This window comes from Phytophthora ramorum, assembly GCF_020800215.1.
Source record: "Phytophthora ramorum isolate Pr-102 chromosome Unknown Phyram_PR-102_s0007, whole genome shotgun sequence".
In the NCBI taxonomy this organism is placed as follows: domain Eukaryota; phylum Oomycota; class Peronosporomycetes; order Peronosporales; family Peronosporaceae; genus Phytophthora; species Phytophthora ramorum.
The window spans coordinates 2,466,909-2,483,470 of NW_027150653.1; the positions used below are offsets into that span (position 1 = coordinate 2,466,909).

At 54.4% G+C, this 16,562-nt stretch overlaps 5 protein-coding genes across 5 annotated transcripts; 2 read left to right on the forward strand and 3 right to left on the reverse strand.

Moving 5' to 3' along the window:
• Positions 1 to 3: 3 nt before the first annotated feature.
• On the reverse strand, positions 4 to 2,038 carry KRP23_8795 (3-oxoacyl-[acyl-carrier-protein] synthase, mitochondrial; the record flags this gene model as incomplete). The annotated part of the gene is made up of 10 exons (XM_067894283.1): positions 4 to 159; positions 242 to 313; positions 387 to 668; positions 751 to 843; positions 908 to 1,081; positions 1,175 to 1,261; positions 1,336 to 1,407; positions 1,483 to 1,544; positions 1,629 to 1,785; positions 1,853 to 2,038. The coding sequence occupies 10 exons, from the start codon at positions 2,036 to 2,038 to the stop codon at positions 4 to 6; spliced, it is 1,341 nt and encodes a 446-aa protein (XP_067743732.1).
• Positions 2,039 to 2,298: 260 nt separating this feature from the next.
• Positions 2,299 to 7,206, forward strand: KRP23_8796 (Myotubularin-related protein 2; the record flags this gene model as incomplete). The annotated part of the gene is made up of 4 exons (XM_067894284.1): positions 2,299 to 5,375; positions 5,440 to 5,580; positions 5,652 to 5,716; positions 5,810 to 7,206. The coding sequence occupies 4 exons, from the start codon at positions 2,299 to 2,301 to the stop codon at positions 7,204 to 7,206; spliced, it is 4,680 nt and encodes a 1,559-aa protein (XP_067743733.1).
• Positions 7,207 to 7,363: 157 nt separating this feature from the next.
• On the reverse strand, positions 7,364 to 8,934 carry KRP23_8797 (Myosin heavy chain kinase B; the record flags this gene model as incomplete). The annotated part of the gene is made up of 3 exons (XM_067894285.1): positions 7,364 to 8,340; positions 8,399 to 8,508; positions 8,576 to 8,934. 3 exons carry the CDS (start codon positions 8,932 to 8,934, stop codon positions 7,364 to 7,366), a joined length of 1,446 nt encoding a protein of 481 aa, XP_067743734.1.
• Positions 8,935 to 9,325: 391 nt separating this feature from the next.
• Positions 9,326 to 10,573, forward strand: KRP23_8798 (Calcium-dependent protein kinase 22; the record flags this gene model as incomplete). Its single annotated transcript, XM_067894286.1, has 1 exon — positions 9,326 to 10,573. The coding sequence occupies one exon, from the start codon at positions 9,326 to 9,328 to the stop codon at positions 10,571 to 10,573; it is 1,248 nt and encodes a 415-aa protein (XP_067743735.1).
• Positions 10,574 to 10,620: 47 nt separating this feature from the next.
• KRP23_8799 (WD repeat-containing protein 61) lies at positions 10,621 to 12,001 on the reverse strand (the record flags this gene model as incomplete). Its single annotated transcript, XM_067894287.1, has 8 exons — positions 10,621 to 10,716; positions 10,787 to 10,865; positions 10,932 to 11,024; positions 11,098 to 11,188; positions 11,252 to 11,345; positions 11,418 to 11,745; positions 11,809 to 11,921; positions 11,984 to 12,001. The coding sequence occupies 8 exons, from the start codon at positions 11,999 to 12,001 to the stop codon at positions 10,621 to 10,623; spliced, it is 912 nt and encodes a 303-aa protein (XP_067743736.1).
• Positions 12,002 to 16,562: the final 4,561 nt, after the last annotated feature.

The window sequence follows — 16,562 nt, forward strand, 5'->3', positions numbered from 1 at the left end:
CGACTACTTAGCAAACAAGAGGCTGGCGTTGGTTCCTCCGAAACCGAACGAGTTGGACATGACGGCGTGAAGCACCTTCTCCTGTGGTTGGTGTGGGATGTAGTTGAGCGTGAACTCCTCGGTTGTTTCCGTCAGGTTGAGAGTTGGAGGCATCACGTTCTGTTCGGACATCATTGAGTGAGGAGTTTGTTAGTTTGAACAGTCCAATACATAAAACACACAGTACCAGCATCAAACTTACGTGGTGAAGTGCCTTGATCGCGAAAATTGCCTCCACGGCACCTGCCGAGCCCTGCAGGTGACCAACAGACCCCTGTCCACACCACAATCGATTGTGAAACATTAGTTGACGCGAACCAGCACTGAATGAGCTGCATATTGCGTACCTTCGTGGACGATACTCCGAGCCGATAGGCCTGTTCGCCGAAAAGGGTTTTGATAGCCTTGTTTTCGGCGCGGTCGCCGAGGGGCGTACCGGCCGCGTGTGCGTTGATGTGGCCGATATCGGAAAGAGCGAGTCCAGACTGCGCAACTGCGGACTGCATAGCGCGGCGAGCGCCATCACCGTTTTGTAGAGGAGCCGTGATGTGACTGCCGTCGCCACTAAGACCGTATCCCCGCAGCTCAGCGTAGATCCGGGCCCCACGTTTCTTGGCGTGTTCGTATTCCTACATCGTCACCAACAAGTAAAATTGTAATCAAACGCTTAGAGCCTGCATGTACGAGTTACACTGCAGGTACTAGCCATACCTCAAGAACAACAATGCCAGCGCCTTCACCCATGACGAATCCATCACGCTTCGCGTCAAACGGCCGCGATGCTTCTTTAGGGCGATCGTTGTACTGTTCGGAACCACACGTCAATATCGAGCGTACCAAACAAATATGTTAATGCAACCCGACTAACCTTCGTAGATAGAGCCCGTGGACGGTCGAAAGCACAAATGGCCATCTCGTTGATGGAAGGTTCAGTGCCTCCAGCAACCATCACATCAGCGTCTCCATGCTGAATGAAGCGGGCAGCGTCACCGATGCTGTGACTGCCAGTAGCGCATGCCGTCACGCAAGAATGGACGGGGCCCTATGTCATTGAAAACAGCAGTCGATCGCAGAGCGTACAAATATCACGTAAGGTCGATACAAGAAGCTAACGGCTGAGTAAGAGGAGCGTTACCTTTAGTCCATGCTCAATACTGACATGGCCCGCAGCCAGATTGATCAAAATTCGTGGCACGAAAAAAGGTGTAACTCGGCGAAATTTCTGGAAGGAGAAAGCAAAAACCAAAATTGCATCAGGCAATTGAACGTTTTGGGCATTCCTATGCGCGCTAGCACCTTTTCCTTGATGAGCTGGCCAACGTCCATGACCTCTTGAAGGTTGCCACAGGCAGCACCGATAGCCACACCCTATCAACAACACCATAAACTGTGTCAGCTACGAAGTCGCCAGACAAATAATCATTCACAAAACCAGCACCCTACCGCTCGTTCGCGCTCTTCGTCCGACTGGGGGCTCCACCCCGAGTCCTTTAAAGCTTCCTCAGCTGTTGGCCGCATTTTAAAATCAACAATTTGTCATCTTCACTGCACGCCTACCAAACCCCCAACAGCAACAGATCGTGACCAACCTGCAGCCAGCGCCATGGCGACGTGATCCACCTCTTGAGCACGCAAACTCTTGGGGTTCGTCCAGTCCGTCGTGTGGAAGGCCCCGTCCTCATCCCCCCTCGGCACCGTCGCACCCACCGTGCAGTTGAGTCCCGAATCCAGCAGCATACCGAGCGTCTGGAATTCACAACCCCGTCCTCGTCAAAACCAACATCCCTCATGCAACGCAACGTGAAGGTCGTACGTGAATGGCACATTGCGAGTCCAACACCTTCTCCCACGCACGCGAAACACCGACGCCGAACGGAGTCACAGCGCCCAGTCCAGTGACTACCACGCGGCGAGGCGGCACCGGCGGCGGAGGGGCGAACGAAAGGCTGCGAGTCGCCAACGCGGCTTCACGTCGTACCGCAGCAGCAGACAACATCATTTGTCAGGGACGGCGAGGGATCAATTCTGACCCATGGACCTTGGTGGCCTCGTGGTGGTCAAGTGAACGGGGTACCTGATCATACACACTGTAGTAACTATGCTGCCAGTGCACGATTACTGAAACTGAGGCACTACAGTTGAAGTGACACGCTCTTTTATTGGTCAAAATCCATACATTCGCTTCATTGGTTGAAATGGAAAGCGACATTGAACTCGGTCCTCATTGGTGGATATCCAGATCAGATCCACGTCAAGAAGATGGAGGCCAAGGAGGCGAGCCGAGGTGTGCGCTGGGCGGCAGCGTTCGGGCTGCAGAACGCCGTCCTAGCCGCGCAGAGAGAGCGCTATGAGCGCCTGAAGCAGCACCTGGTGTTCCAGATCGACGCCGAGGGCATCACGGACCCGCTCACGGCGTCCAATCACGCGTCGGACGGCAGCTGGAGCCAATACTTCACGGACGAGACCTTGCTGGAGGAGATCAACACGGACCTGGACCGTCTGTACCCCGCTGGCAACGAGAGCTTCTTCCAGAACGAGCTGTACATGAGCACGCTTCGCCACGTGCTGTTCGTGTGGTGTCGACTGCATCCGGATGTGGCCTACCGCCAAGGCATGCACGACGTGGTGGCGGTAGTGCTCTACGCCTTCCTGGAGCCTACAGAGCAGAGTGACGAGCCTAAAACGCTACCGGAACAGGCGGAAGCAGACACTTTTCTCGTGTTTGAGGCCGTGATGCTGTTCCTGAAACCCTTCTACGAGATCGTCAAGACAACGAGACATGATGCAAGCGTGAGAGGGGACCAGGAGAATGGAAATCGACTGTTCGCGAGTTTTAGTCTGAAGGAAAATGAAAATGGCAATGGAGGACAGCTTTTTGTGGATAATGTGACGGTTGGAACTGGTGGCAGGCAGAAGCAGCCAGCGCTGCATCGACTGTGCCATCATATCCAGTATGAGCTGTTGCAGCAGAAGGATCCGCAGCTGTACTACCACTTAAAAAACCTGGATATTGTGCCGGAGACGTACTGTTTGAGGTGGATCCGCTTGCTGTTTGCGCGTGAATACGCATTGAAGGAGCTCGTGTGTATTTGGGATGCTATGATTTTGGATAACGCACGCCCCTCGATTGAGTTCCCAGCAATCAATATGACGGACAAGTCAGATAATGACTTGCTGCAGCTGCCCAAGCTGGTCATTAATAGTGATGAGGCGGCTTGGATCGGGTTCCCGCTGCTGCGTTTTATTTGCATTGCACGGTTGCTGCAAATGTCGTCCCAATTGCGTCTGTCAGATAATACTGGGTGTTTGCGCCTTCTCATGCGAGCGTACCAAGAGGAAGAGACCGGTACTGCTGCTTTGGAACCGTCAAATCGTGCATTGGAACTCACGAAGTTTGCCAGGATTTTACAAAATCCCATGGTGGAGGAATCTGGGCAGAGCGGTGATGGCTCAAACGGAAAGCAAGCGGTGGGTTCTGATGTGAACGCTGACGTGGTGGAAGTCGTCCAGTTTCAAAAAGGCTCTCTTGGTATCATCTTAACTGCAGCTGGCGCCCCATATATTGATCGCCTAGCGGTGAAAGCTTTTACGAGAGACCCAACCACGAAGAATGGGATGGGCCAAGCTGAGGCTAGTGGCAAAATTCGCCTCGGTGATCTTCTCCAATCGATTAATGGCGTACCAATTGTTGGAGTGACAACAGAAGAAGTGAAGCGCCGCCTTCAGCTCATCAGCCGTCCGATATACATTGGGGTTTCTCACTGTGGTGATGCCTTTGCCGACGTCGATGCTACTGCCTCAGAGGACTCCGAAACCATCGAAAATTCTGCTTCTGCAAGCTCACCGGTCCACTCGGATACTGCACTGTCTGAGCTAGTGCAACCAGTGTTCTTACCTGGTGAGTTATGCTACGCCAACGTCGAGACTAATATGCAGCGACTAGTGCTGTCTCATGATGGATCGTGCCTATCTCATTACATCAGCGGAAAGTTGTTCATCACTAATTACCGCTGCTTTTTCACGCGACTGCTCGGCCGTGGTGAAATTGATTGGCAGATCCCCGTGCTATCCATCGCCTCAATTGATCGCATCGATCCTCGCGCGGTTTCTTCGACTGGCGCATCTGGTTTGTCAATGGATAATGCTCAAGTCGCTCTTGGTTTTACCCCAGACGACTCGTACAAGGTCGTAATTCGCTGCAAGGACACTCAAGTGGCTCGTTTGTCTTTTGCTGACCACGGCGAGTACAGCAAGCTCGTGAAGTGCTTGAGTTTCCTAGCGTTCCCAAAAAGTTTGCTAGATTCTTTTTGCTTCGCGTACTCTCCTACTGTGGCTCCGTCGGAAGAAGTGCAGTTCGACATTCGCCAGGAATACGCGCGTATCGGCTTGCTTTCCTTTCCAGACCACCTGCGCTGCATCGACCAGTCTCCCCAGTATACACTCTGCGATACGTACCCACGGCACCTTGTTGTACCTGCTGACATCTCGGACGTTCGTCTGAAGGCTGCAGCCGCGTTTCGGTCGCACCAGCGGATTCCAGTCGTAAGTTGGATCAACCGCAGCAATGGAGCGACGATTGTTCGATCCAGTCAACCGCTTGTGGGGTTGAAATCTGCGCGCAGTGGGGAAGACGAGCTGCTTGTTCGTTTGCTTTGCTGTTCGAGCAACAAAAAAGCGTTTGGACGCTATGTGATCATGGATGCACGCAGCCAACTTGCCGCAGTGGGCAACAAGGCGATGGGAAAGGGCACAGAGATCTCCAGCAACTACCGTGGCGCTAAACTCACGTTCATGAACATCGACAATATTCACTCAGTGCGGCAGTCGCAGCTTGCATTAGTAGCAACCTTTGAGCCCAAGAAGAGCTCAAGCGAGGACACGTCCAGCAGTTTCTACGGGCGGATCGACAGTTCAGGTTGGCTTCGTCACGTTCGACTGGTTCTGAAGGCGTCGGTGGAGTTGGCGCACACGGTTCACAACGGCACATCGGTGCTGACGCACTGCAGTGATGGTTGGGATCGTACGGCCCAAATGGTGGCATTGTCCGAGTTGATGCTGGATCCGTACTACCGCACACTCCGCGGCTTCGAGGTGCTTGTTGAGAAGGAGTGGTGCTCTTTCGGACACCAGTTCGCGTTGAGGTCGGGACACGCTCGCAGCGATGTGTCGAACGAGCAACGGTCGCCCGTGTTCTTGCTTTGGCTGGACTGCGTCTGGCAATTCATTCGTCAATATCCAACCGAATGCGAGTTCAACGAGCGTCTACTACTCACTCTTGCCGACCACGTGTACTCCTGCAAGTTCGGCACTTTCATGTTCGACTGCGAGCGGCAACGGTGAGTCCTGGCAACGTCCCCATCTCTCGTCTCGCACCTCACTGAAGACGTTTATGCTTTACAGGAAGGACTTCTTCGCCAAGCACCGAGTCTTGTCGATCTGGAGCGAGATCAACAGCCAGAGTGAGCGCTTCACGAACCACATGTATGCGCCTAGCGAGCAGGCCACCGTTCTGTCGCCGAGCACGCTCTCCAAGAACATCAAGTGCGTAACCTTCCCAGCTTCAGTCACATTCATGCATATACACTAACTTTATCTATTCCTCTGTGCCGCAGACTGTGGAAATGCTACTTCTGCCGCTGGGACCCCACCGTGATCCCTCCCGTGCCTGCTTTCCAATGTTACTGACTTCGTTCCCTCAGAAAAGCAATGTAGCCATGTCTACTTTTTCCTTGCATAATTTGATACGGCTTCACAGTATTATATTTGAAAGTTAGCGGATACTCCTCCAAGACGCGTCAGCAGCTCATGGCGCTTCCTCCTCCGCCAGCGCTGGCCGCTGTCGCTGCCCCGTGGGTCCTCATGTTTGTGTTCGTGTGCTGGGCGTTCGTGCGCGGTCTCAACTGCTCCGTTCCTCGCGCTTCCCGCTCCTCTGGAGATTCCAAGAAACTTCGCGTGGGCTTCCTGCATCCGGATTTCGGCATTGGTGGCGCAGAGAATCTCGTGGTGAATGCGGCGGTGGCGCTGCAGCAGCGTGGCGCTCATGTCACCGTGTTCACGGCCCACCACGATGTGAGCCACTGCTTTGAAGAGACGCGCGGCGACGGACCGTTGGCCACGCATGTGGTGGTGCACGGCGATTGGCTCCCGCGTACGGTGCTGGGCAAGCTCTACGCTTTCTGCGCAGTAGTGCGCGTGCTGTTTGTGACATTGTGCGTGGCCATCTACTATATCAACGACCTGGACGTGTTTGTGGTGGACCAAGTGTCGATCTCCATCCCCTTCCTGCGCGCGTTGGGCAAGCCCGTGCTGTTCTACGGCCACTTCCCAGACAAGCTGCTGTGCATCCGCTCCGACTCACCCTGGAAGCGGATGTACCGCGTGCCACTGGACTTCTTGGAGGAGATCACCACCGCCTCGTCGGACATCATTGTGGCCAACAGCAAGTTTTCCCGTGGAGTTTTCCAAGAGGCATTCCCGCGACTACGCAACAAGACGCTGGGGGTGCTTTACCCGCCGGTAGATGTTAAGGCATACAAGGATACTGCAGAGGCGGACGTGGAACGCGATTCGGGTCTGTTTGTGTCGTTGAACCGCTTTGAGAGGAAGAAGAATGTGGCTCTGGCAATTGAAGCACTTGTGGAGCTGCGCAGCCGCCTCCCCAGCGATGAGTTCCAGTGCGTGAAGCTTGTTGTGGCTGGGGGGTACGACCCGCTTAATGTTGAAAACCACGAGCATCTGATGGAGCTCCAAGACGTGGTGGCTAAGCATGGCCTCGGGGAGCACGTGGAGTTCCGTACGTCCGTCTCAAACTCCATGAAGCTCGAGCTGCTGCGCAAGGCTCATGCTATCCTGTACACGCCCGACCGCGAGCACTTTGGCATTGTCCCCGTCGAGGCTATGGCATGCGGCACTCCTGTAATTGCGGTGAGCTCCGGCGGCCCTCTCGAGTCCGTTGCTGACGGCGAAACGGGTTTCTTGTGCCAGCAGAAACCCGCAGCGTTTGCTGAGGCCATGGCCGAACTCTGTGGACCCAAACATAGCGTCCGAGTTGTTGAGATGGGTGCCTGTGGCAGACTACGTGCTCAGAAGATCTTCTCCCTGGAAACCTTTGGTGACACGCTTCTCGATCTGGTGACCCAGGCTGTGTACGGTGAGAAAGCGGCGTAGAGAAGGAGAGATTGACTGGGTAGGTGTTAGCAGTGTTGATTTTCTAGAGGTGAGGTAGTTTGGATTCATTCGCCTTATACTTTAGCTTGACGAGAACTTTGAATCAAATGCTATAAAGAAGTGTAGCGTGTAGATACCTTGTCAAGCAAGTGGTTAGTCAGCATCCGCCGCAAAACAACGCGTTGCAGAAGCTGGCGAAGCCAGAACGTTGGCGATTGCGGCGCTTACGAAACCTCTTGGAGCTGCTGGTCGACGAAGCAGACGACAATCTGTTGCTCACCTCGCGACACTGAGTCACGTACTTCTGCAACATCGGCGCATTCTCATAATAATGTCGCGAGTCAAAATGCGTAGGACGTACACGGTCACGGTTCATTAACTCTTGAACGGGTAAAGTGCCGGAGTCCGCATGGCGGGATTTCGGGTTCACCGCTGGAAGCTTGAGATAGCGGCAAATGGAGTTGCACCGATGCGACGAGAGGAACTTCTGGAAGCCCAAAACGCCGAGGTTGCCCTTACCAAAGTCGTGGCCGTTAAGAGTGTGAATCTGAGGATCTGTGTACAGGTCGCCCACACCTTGAATGTCCACAGCCAGCAACTCGTGATTCGAGGCCTCGTACGTGAAGTGAGAAAAGGCCTGCGGCGTGTTACGCTCATCGTCGCTTACCGACCCGAAGTTGTTGTTGTGCTTGCGGTACTCGCCTGGGATATAGGCCTCCACGGCGCACAGTGCTCCATTTCGCTCGGGCAACTCTAACACCCATGCTGGGATGAACTCGACGCGTTTGGGAGGCGTGTATGAGTTGTACACTTGTGCGTAATGAGCGCAGTGGGCCTGGAGCTCGATATCTCGGAAATACGTCTGCGGATCCTCGTCCGGGTCAATGGCCAACTTCGCCACATAACTCCCCGTGTAGCAGCCACCACTAGACAAGCTAGCAGAATTGTCAATGCTCAGGTCCTGCAGGTGGTACACTATCCGCAGACTCCCTTTACTGAACGGCGTCTCGTCCAGATTAATGCACACCTGCTTGCTGCTCCACTGACGCGTGGCGTAGTTGAAAACATGCTTGATAGCGAGCTCAGGACTCATTTCCCGGAAGTTCGGCGCATGCGGCACTATCAATGGCAATCCTACAGGCTCAACCGTTAGTCTCTCATCGACCTCAGCATTTCTCCACCAGACTCCCACCTTCCGAGCGTCGGAACGACATCCTCCTCCTCTGCGTGACCGTGTTCTGCGTGCTCGATGCCGGCACCAGCGACGAGAACGTGAGTTCGTCCACGATGGCACATTTGCGTCTGCACACCAACAACGAGACCGTCAATGTCTCGATCCTCCCACCAACAATCGACACTCTCTACACACCGTTCATACTCCTCGTCCGAGATGAAGCCTTCGTCACAGAGCGCTCGAAGCGTCGATATCCTGGCCAAGATGCTGTCCTGCAGGTTGCCTGCGATCTCTCTTGTGCGCTCGAACTGCACAGTCCCAGAGCTGTCCCGGCTCCTGCTGGAGCCCACGCTCCACACAAACTGCTGCTCAGTCTCTTGTGTCTCGTGCTCACCCGCTTCCTGGTGAAACAGCTTGGCCTTGCGCTTCTCCGTGGGCGTGGCGGCCGACACTGTGTGGTAGAACCAGCCTCCGCGTGCCTCCCCGGTCTGCTGACCGCCACAAGACGCGCGACGAGGCGGTGGAGTCATGGAAAGCGGCGCCCGCGTCGTCATCTGGGTCAGCTCGAAAAAGATTTGGGACGTAACGGACCGAGAAAGCGGAACTGGCAACAAGTGATGAATGGCTATCTAGGTCTCTGCCGCACCACTTCAACAAGGAGAAGAGCAAGCTCTCAGTGAGCGCTTCTTAGCGCGTCGAGTCGGAATTATTCGAGCTGGTGCTAGTGTAAACTGCGCTGTGATTGGGCGGGGATGGTATTATGATTTCTTGGTGCGGGCATTTCATTGGACGAGAATGTTTTTAGAGCACGTTGAAGCCATCTCAGGGCCGACGCAGTACGAACTCCGTATCTACATGTAGGTGTTAAACCATCGGGCGTGGGGCAATCCTTCAGTGTGGAATCTGCCTCGAAGAGAGAAAAACACGACGAACAACTCCAACTCTATGGAGCTACTGCCCAGTGAGTTCGTCGTGGCTGCTCGCGTCAAATGTGCGCGGTTTGTGCCTCGCTGGGTGTCGAGACGTCGGTGGGTGGTGCTTCGGGGCTCCAAGTCCCCGATTCTGAGCGTATACCGCCAAGATGCTCGACGTCTCGAGGGCTGTGCACCTGTTAGGATGCTGCTGCTCGGAGAGGACACCAGGATGCAGGTCGTGGGAGAGAAACGGCTGGTGCTCGTGAGCTCGAGGGTGCGCAGGGACGACACGCTGTCTTTGGAGTTTGAGTCCACTGAGCAGCGACAACTCGTTATCGAAACGCTGACTCAGTGGGTGGCGCTTGCAGTTTTGCTGCGACGCTTGTCGGCCCACGAGAGCATTGCAAAAGGACCCAACTCGGTGGTATACGTGTGTCACGACCGTGGTGACCCAAAGAAGAAGTTTGTGCTCAAGCGTATCCACCGGTCTCGCTGCCACGGTGAACTCAGTTTAACTGCGCGGGTCATGGAGCTAAGCCAAGAAAATCTCGAACTGGCACAGTACATCGCACAGTATTTCTACATGTTTGAAGACACCAAGGCCAAGAATGTGACCATCGTCATGAAGCATTATCCAGGCGGCTCACTGGCGGATCGAATTAAAGTGTACGGACCGTTATCTGAAGCCACGGCGTGCAACGTGTTGCTTGATTTGTGCCGCGCGCTGTCGCTGCTGCATGAGAACCATGTACTGCACTTGGATATCAAAGCTAGTAACATCCTTTTTGACGGCGCCCCAAGCGGTAGCCTGGGCAACTTGAAGCTTGTGGATTTTGGCAGTGGAGTCTGCGTCGACAACAACTGCGACGCGAGCGCTGAGAAGTCAGAGAAGATGGCGGGAGCTGGTACTTACGGGTGCATGGCTCCCGAACGCTTTGATGGATACTGTGGCCCTGAAGCTGACGTCTACGGAGCTGGTATTGTGCTATATCACATGGTGTCAGGAAGGATCCCGTTTTCTGGAGCAGACACTTACCAACTTCTAGCCCGAAATATGGAGGGCAACGTGGCCTTTGAAAAGACACTATGGCAGCACGTTTCACCACAACTGAAATATCTGGCAGCCCGAATGCTTGATAAGGACGCAACCAAAAGAATCACGCTCGAAGAAATTCTTAACCAGTCATGGCTCTCCCAAGAGCCCGAGTCCATCGATGTTGCCTCTAGTAAATGTTCTGAAAATATTGAGCCTGAATCATCATCTCCCAAACGAATTTGAAGGTTCACGCTTTCCCGGGGGTTCTGATTCAGCTATCTAAGAGAGGCTTAAGCGGATGTAGCAGTCTCGTACACTTGCAGCAGGGCGTCGTCGCCACCGGACACTAGGCGAGATCCTGTCGAGTTGTACGCAACGCTCCACACCTATCAAGCAAAATTACCGCGTAAGCCGATTTTTTCAAAGAATCAATGACAAAAATGGCATTCAGCGTACCTGGTCTGTGTGCGTATCGAAGGTGGTCAAGCATCGGCGAGTACCAATATCCCAAATCTTCACACGGCGGTCCGCACCACTGCCATACACGTCGAAATAAAATAAGCAAGCCACAAGGAACCACAGGAAACAATCAACAACGCACCCGGTAGCAAACTGTGTGCCATCAGGGGAACACGCGACACTCAGCACCCACGAGACGTGACCGGAAAGAGTGGCGACGGCATTATCGTGCGCGCTACAAGCAGAAAAAAGCAATTAGCACGCGAATCGGTCAACCTAAAAAGAAGCACAGCAGAGTATCCACTTACACATCGTAGACGTTGACGTGCATATCATCCGAGGCTGCAAACAGCTTTCCATCCGGCGAGTACGCGACCGAGCGCACAGGTTTCGTGCGGTCTGTACGCATCGCAACCAACGCATGAGGCCCATGAAATCAAACCACTCGTTTCCACTGCATACCTTCGTATTTGTGGACCAGCGAACCCGTCTCGACGTCGTACACGCCGACGAACCCGTCAAATCCACCGCACGCAACGTGTTTTCCATCGGGAGACTGCAACATCAAAGCCACACACCACTTCAGTCCTCCGTGAAACCTTCCACACGACCGAAATCCAAGACGTACGTAAGCAACGCTCAGCACAAATTTGGCCTGTGTTGAGATTTCCTGCGTGAGCTTCTCCGCCTCGATATCGAAGAAGTTGATCTTGCCCTGCTGACTGCCGGACACGAGCTTGGTCTCGTCGGGGCTGTAGGCCACCTGCCAGAGCTCGCCAGGACCAGCATCGATGGTTTTCTCCACTGCACCTGACGACAAATTGAGCACGCGGATCTGGCAGTCCAAGGAGCTCGTGACGGCGTGCGTGCCGGCCTTATTGCCCACGATGGAGATCGTGCCCAGCACGTGGCCCGGATACTGCTGTGAGATGGACACGGCGTCCTCTGTCACATCCCTACAGTAGCAGATCAGTCAGCTATCCCCCCCCCCTTCTCTCTTATAACTCAATCAGACGCACCAGGACTTGGCCACTTCGTCCACGGATCCAGTCAAAATCTTGTCATTGGACGTCCAGAACGTGCTCCAGATGCCGTCGCTGTGCGCGTTCGCGAACTGAATGGACGCACGGTACTACGCAAAGAACAGCAGACGTGAGTACGACGGCTACACAGCAGAGATGCAGGCCTTCGTACATTCGCTCGCGCCGCCATCGATGCCAGGTAGTAGAAACTAAAAATGGGTTATTTGGGTTATGGGTATTTAGAAAAGCTGTCCCACCCTAATTTGGTATTTTTGAAACGAGAATGAACTCCAGTAAGGGATAATATTCTATATCATAGGATACTGGAAGCGTAACAAGAAGATAAACACACAGAATTACGCAAAGTGCAAATCACTGAGCCCCACCGGGATAGTGGTAGGGGCAGTAAATAGTGATGAAGTAAGACGTTGAAATTGATTGCACACTACGGAATATCCATAGTGAAGTAACGCCTCCTATTCACTACTACTTCGTACTCAGTGCAAACCCGCGAATATCCCCCCCCCCCCCCCAGCCAGTGGACACTCGACGAAGACGTACACCTCTGCAACGCGTACACTAACATCTCCGAGGACGGAGCCACATAAACGGATGAGTCGTCGTTGTCATTTGGGACATCATTTCTACAGCTTGTAGGTCCACCATCCAGTACTCGAAAGCCAGGAGCACTGCAGAGTCGCTGGTCAGGACGCATACGTCCTCATGTTGCACTTTTTGTTATTATCCTATGTAGCGGGGCTACACATTCGGTTCACCCCCTACCTTAGTGCAACATGCACTAAGGGATACATTCAGGTTGACCTGGTCCACATTCATAGCCCAAAGCATATGACTGGTAGAAAGTAACATCTTTCTACCAATGAGAGTCATTCAATAGGTAGGGGTTCTGCCAGCCATCTAATGGCAGAACCTCTCATTAGAAATATCGGTTTTAGGAGGAAACCCCATTTACAATCAATACAGTTCTCATTTAGCACCAAGGCTATCGTTCGGTCCCTTTGTCTTAGTTTAAGTATACTTGCGGATACAAGTATACTGAACTTAAGTTAAATACTCCTACGCTTCCTCATACACGTGCGCACACGTGTAAGCTTAAGTAGTGGGTCTAAGCAGACCCATTACAGGCCAAACTTGTGCGGCTTGCGCATGAAATTCAAGACGTTTTGGGCCCAACGAGTTGTGATCTTGTGCTCGCGGAGATACAACAGAAACTGTGCCTCCGCGCTGTAACCAACGTTCAGGACCTCGTCTCGATTCCGTGGTGACTTCTCGTCGAGCTCGAAGCCATCTCGAATGAAAAGCTTCAAGAATGTGACGATCAACTTGGCGCTCGACCGCATGTGCTTGATCGCTGCATCCGTTGAGCACCACATCCGCGATTCTTGAGTGTATAAGAAACACCTAGCATTTTTCCGGTTGGTAGCAGCAGAGGTACGCCGACGCTTGGCTTGAGGATCATTGTTGCTTGTATCTTCACTTGAAACCATTGCTGACGGAGCTTGTTGCTATTTTTTGTGTACCTTAACCTCCATGATAGACAGCCAAGTGTTCAGCTTCTGGTTCACTTGAATTAATTATTCAATCAAGGTTGATTGTTGAAGAAACATGGAGGCTGGAGATCGATTACGCTGAGCATTTAAATGGAAACTTGTTGTGACGGGGGTCACACGCACCTTAGCCTTAGAGGAAGCGTTAACGCGCTAACCACAACAGACGCCTGGCGTCTCTGTTGTAAGCTTGCCTTCCAGTCGTTTCCGGGTACCGAGTACCAAACGACTTGCGAACTTCCAGGTTAGAGTTTAACTGTCTGTATTAATCTCACTTGTAAGGTTCTAACTACTGTAAACTATCTGCATACTGAACTCCTGTCTAAACTGACGATCTTCCAAATGGGTGGCCCCCATTTGATCCGCTACGGTAAGTCCGACTCCGTACCTAGTGTGATGTACACCATCGTACTTAACGTGCTGCCGAGTGCCACACACCAATTCGTGTGAAGTACGTACTCGTACTTAAGGTGACCAGTGTGAACCACACCGAAGAACAATGGGTCTCCCCCTTTCACAAGTTCTTTTGCTCGGCAACGGTGTAGGCCAGCGTGGCCCCATTACACCCTCCCACACCCAAACGGGAAGCACCTGTCCCAGGGGGAATCCAGCGACGAAGAAGGCCCTGCCTCATTCCGCATTTTGCGCCCGAGTGAACACGCACCGAGGACACACCAGGCCCAACGGGCACGCGACCGAGACGCCCACATCCGGGATGGCGAAGATGGTCGTCGACGGCCAGTGGCGCACCCGCAGCTTCGACCGCAACCTGCCCACCCCGGGGGTCATCCTCGAGGAGGTCCTTCAGAAGGTCCAGAAGTCCTGGCAGTCCCAGCCGATAGAACCTCGAAGTGTTCTTGGCCGGGTTAACGCCGACCGGCTCCGTGGGAACGCTCATAAGCGTCCACGAGGTCGGCGCAGTCCTCCGAGAGGCGGCTTCCAGACTCCCACGTGTTTTGATCCTCTGGATAACCGCGCCACTTCACCAGATACTGGTAGTGACCGATACGCCCGCGGCGCTTCAGTATCCTCTCGACATGATAGTAGAGAGCGCCCTCATTACCAATCAGTGGGGGCGGGGGACGCCACGGACGTGTCGACGGACCAGGACGCCTCGCGTCACTCGTCGACGTCGTACACCTCGGCGAAAGACGTCTCGTCGGCCCGGGGGAGCCTCCTGACTGCTGTGGAGGGCTGCCAGAGGCTGCTGGAGATGCAACGGACGGATCTTGTGTCCCTACGCGGTCGCGTGCATCTTGTCGAGTCGACTGTTGAGTCAAGACGGGACGTCCCTCACGATTTAGGTCGTCTCGAGCGCGGAGCGCATGATCTGCAACAGCGGGTTGATGGCCTCGAGCAGGAGCTTCGTCAGGTCGCTCACCGCTGCTCGGAGAGCGAACGAGCCCTTCAGGAGGACCGCGGTGCCCTTCGGGATCATCTTCACTGGATCCGACAGCTCTATGCCCGCGTGGGCGCACTGGAGGATCAGACCCCTCAGAGGGCCGCTGCTCCGCCGGCTGTTCCAGCCCCACCCCAAGCTGACTTGATGCAGATGATGGCGAGCGTCCTTCGGGAGTATTCGAACTCGTCGGACTCTCAGAGTCGTCTGCCTCAGCCGGGCGATAAGGCTTGAGCAAGCCCACGTAGAACGTTGGATGCGTGGCCATGGCCGATGGCAGGTCCAGCGTGTACGCGTTGCCGTGGACCCCAATGACCGTGAACGGCCCCACGAATCGTGGCCGAAGCTTGGTGCTGCCCACCGCAGTGACTGCCTGGATAGGAAGATTCTTAGCGTTTAAGAGGACCTGGTCCCCAAGTTTAAACACGTGCGTGTTCTTACGCCCTTGCCTGTCACTGTGTTCCTTTTGCGTGTCTTGAGCAGCCGCCATAGCGTCCCGGACGCGCTGTCGTACTGCTTCACTTGTCTCGATGAACGTGAGGAGGTTCCGTTTGACGGACGAACGGAGGCCTTGAAGGCCACGCGAATCTTCGGCGATAGCCTCTCCCCCACCCAAACTCGAAGCCGGTGGCAACGATAGCGGCGTACGCGGATGCCGCAAGCCATTTACGTAAAATGGGGTGAAACCCGTCGACGAATGCACAGCATTATTCAGCGCAAACTCCACTTGGGGTAGCAGCGTGCTCCACTTGGTGGGGTCTTCAGTGCAGATGCTGCGCAGCACGTCTTCCAACACTCGGTTCACGCGCTCCGTCTGACCATCGGTCTGTGGATGGTCCGCTGTGGACATGTCCAATCTCGTACCGAGAAGACGGAACAAGTGTGTCCAAAAGTGTGACACAAAGCGCGGATCTCGATCACTCACGAACGCCTCCGGGAGGCCATGGTGTCGAAAGACATTATCGACGAAGAGCTGTGCCGCTTGCGGCGCCGTCACGCTCTTCTTCACCGCGACAAGCCGCACCATCTTGCTCAGTCGGCAGACGAAGACCAAGATGCCAGTGTGGCCGCGCGTGTCCGCCGGAAGCTCAAAGATGAAATCCATGCTCACCGAGCGCCAACAGTCAGCCGGCACCGGCAAGCTCATCAATGGAGCCGACGACGATGGGGCGGGCTTCACGCGTTGACACGTCTCACACGTCTGCACGTACGTGCGCACCCACTTATACATATGTGGCCACCAGAAGTTGCGCGCCACAGACGTATACGTCTTCTCTCGGCCAAGATGGCCGCTGAGCGGCGTGTCGTGTGCCTCGTAGAGGACTCGATGACGTAAGTTCTCGTCGTTGGGAACCACGATACGGGGCTCGTCGCTTTCGTCTACCTGATAGTAGAGGAGACCGTCCACTAGTGAGTAGCGGTGCAACCGTGAGCGCTGCCGAGCTGTGAGTTTCACAGCCTTTTCAGGCACCTTCAGTGAAGTTACGAGATCGGCGAGATCGCCATCCTCTGCGTACGCCTCGCGTAGCAGCTCATAGAGTGGGGACTCGAGATACGCAACGTGCGCCAGCTCATAGTCCGGGCGCCGGGACAACGCGTCCGCGAGGACGTTCTGCTTCCCTGGTTTGTACTCCACCGTGAAGTTATACTCCGCAAAGAAGGAGAGCCACCTCGCCATACGCTGAGAGAGGTGGGGCGACGACGTCGCTGTCCGCAAAGACGCATGATCTGTGTAGATCACGAAGGGTTCGCTGCCAAGCAGGTGTACCCGAAACTTTACGAGC